Raw genomic sequence first — 1290 nt, forward strand, 5'->3', positions numbered from 1 at the left:
AGCAAAATACAACAACCAGATAGAATAGAACACAAACTAATTAGAGAACAGAAATTAAGGCAACAAGCTCACTCTGTCATTCTTTTGGACCTGAAAGTAAAGACAAGAACATGAAAAACCGCTTGTCTTTATGTCACAGGAAGACAATCATAATTCACGAGACTGAAACACAAGCACAACCAGAAACATAAGAACAAGAGAAGCATAATCATCATTTAAGCAAACATAAGAACATAAGCATAACCAGAAACATAATCATCATTTAAGCAAATATAAGCAACACAAGCATAACCAGAAACATAAGCAACAGAAGCAAAATACAACAACCAGATAGAATAGAACACAAACTAATTAGAGAACAGAAATTAAGGCAACAGGTCAGTGATAAGCTTCTTCTTCAGAGCTTCTTCATAGTCAGCTAAAGGTTCTGATTTTGCAAGCAGACACTCAAGCATCTTCATCTTTGACAGTTTCTCTTTCAAAGCCAAGTCTTCCTTCTTGATGCTCCACATATTTTCAAACGCAGCCACCACCTTTCCATCTGGCAAATCCTTCTTCTTCTCCGCTGCCAAATCCTTCTTGTTACGCTGGGCCTTAGCTGCCTTCACACCTGGCGGACGACTGGCGCCTTGATCTTCTTCACCATTGGTCGTTTCATGTGTGTGTGAGGTTGATGATTGAGCGCCATCATCACACTTCCTCCGTTTAGAGCTTCCTTGGGTTTTTGAAGTGGAAAGCTCACACCATTTCTGATCATTACGCAGCTCTTTCCAAGCATGCTCAAGATTGAATTTTTTTTGTATGGTTGTTGTAGAAAATCTCATGAGTAAGTTTGACAACATCATTCTCATTTTGACCAGAACTTCTCTCTCTACTTGCTGCTTCATACGCCCCACAAAACTTATTGACAATGTCATTAATCTTCTGCCAGCGTTGTTTACAATTACTTGCCTCTCTGTGTTCAATAAACTTAGGAGATGCGGCAACGTATGCTTCAACCCTCTTCCAGAAAGTACCACACCTCTGCTCATTGCCTACAACAGCATCCTTACTTGTATTCAACCATGCGCTGATGAGTACAAGATCATCGATTGGCGTCCACTGCTTCCATTCTCTACGCTCTGCAGAACCCTCTTCAGCAAAGTTTGAAGCTTCGTGAGCTTGAGTTCCAAAATAAGGGACTTGAGAAGAAGATAGTTGGACACTATCTTGAGGAAAACCGAACACACTTTGTTGACTAGTAAGCAGATCAACAAACTTAGACGCGTTGTTATAAGAATTAGGATCCAT

General features: G+C 40.3%; 1 protein-coding gene across 1 annotated transcript; it reads right to left on the reverse strand.

Moving 5' to 3' along the window:
* Positions 1–365: 365 nt before the first annotated feature.
* On the reverse strand, positions 366–1290 carry LOC106330459. Its single transcript, XM_013768917.1, has 2 exons — positions 948–1290; positions 366–715 (listed from the first exon to the last, which is right to left on the reverse strand). The coding sequence occupies exons 1-2, from the start codon at positions 1288–1290 to the stop codon at positions 366–368; spliced, it is 693 nt and encodes a 230-aa protein (XP_013624371.1).

The sequence above is a fragment of the Brassica oleracea genome, chromosome C3, assembly GCF_000695525.1.
Source record: "Brassica oleracea var. oleracea cultivar TO1000 chromosome C3, BOL, whole genome shotgun sequence".
NCBI classification, from domain to species: domain Eukaryota; kingdom Viridiplantae; phylum Streptophyta; class Magnoliopsida; order Brassicales; family Brassicaceae; genus Brassica; species Brassica oleracea.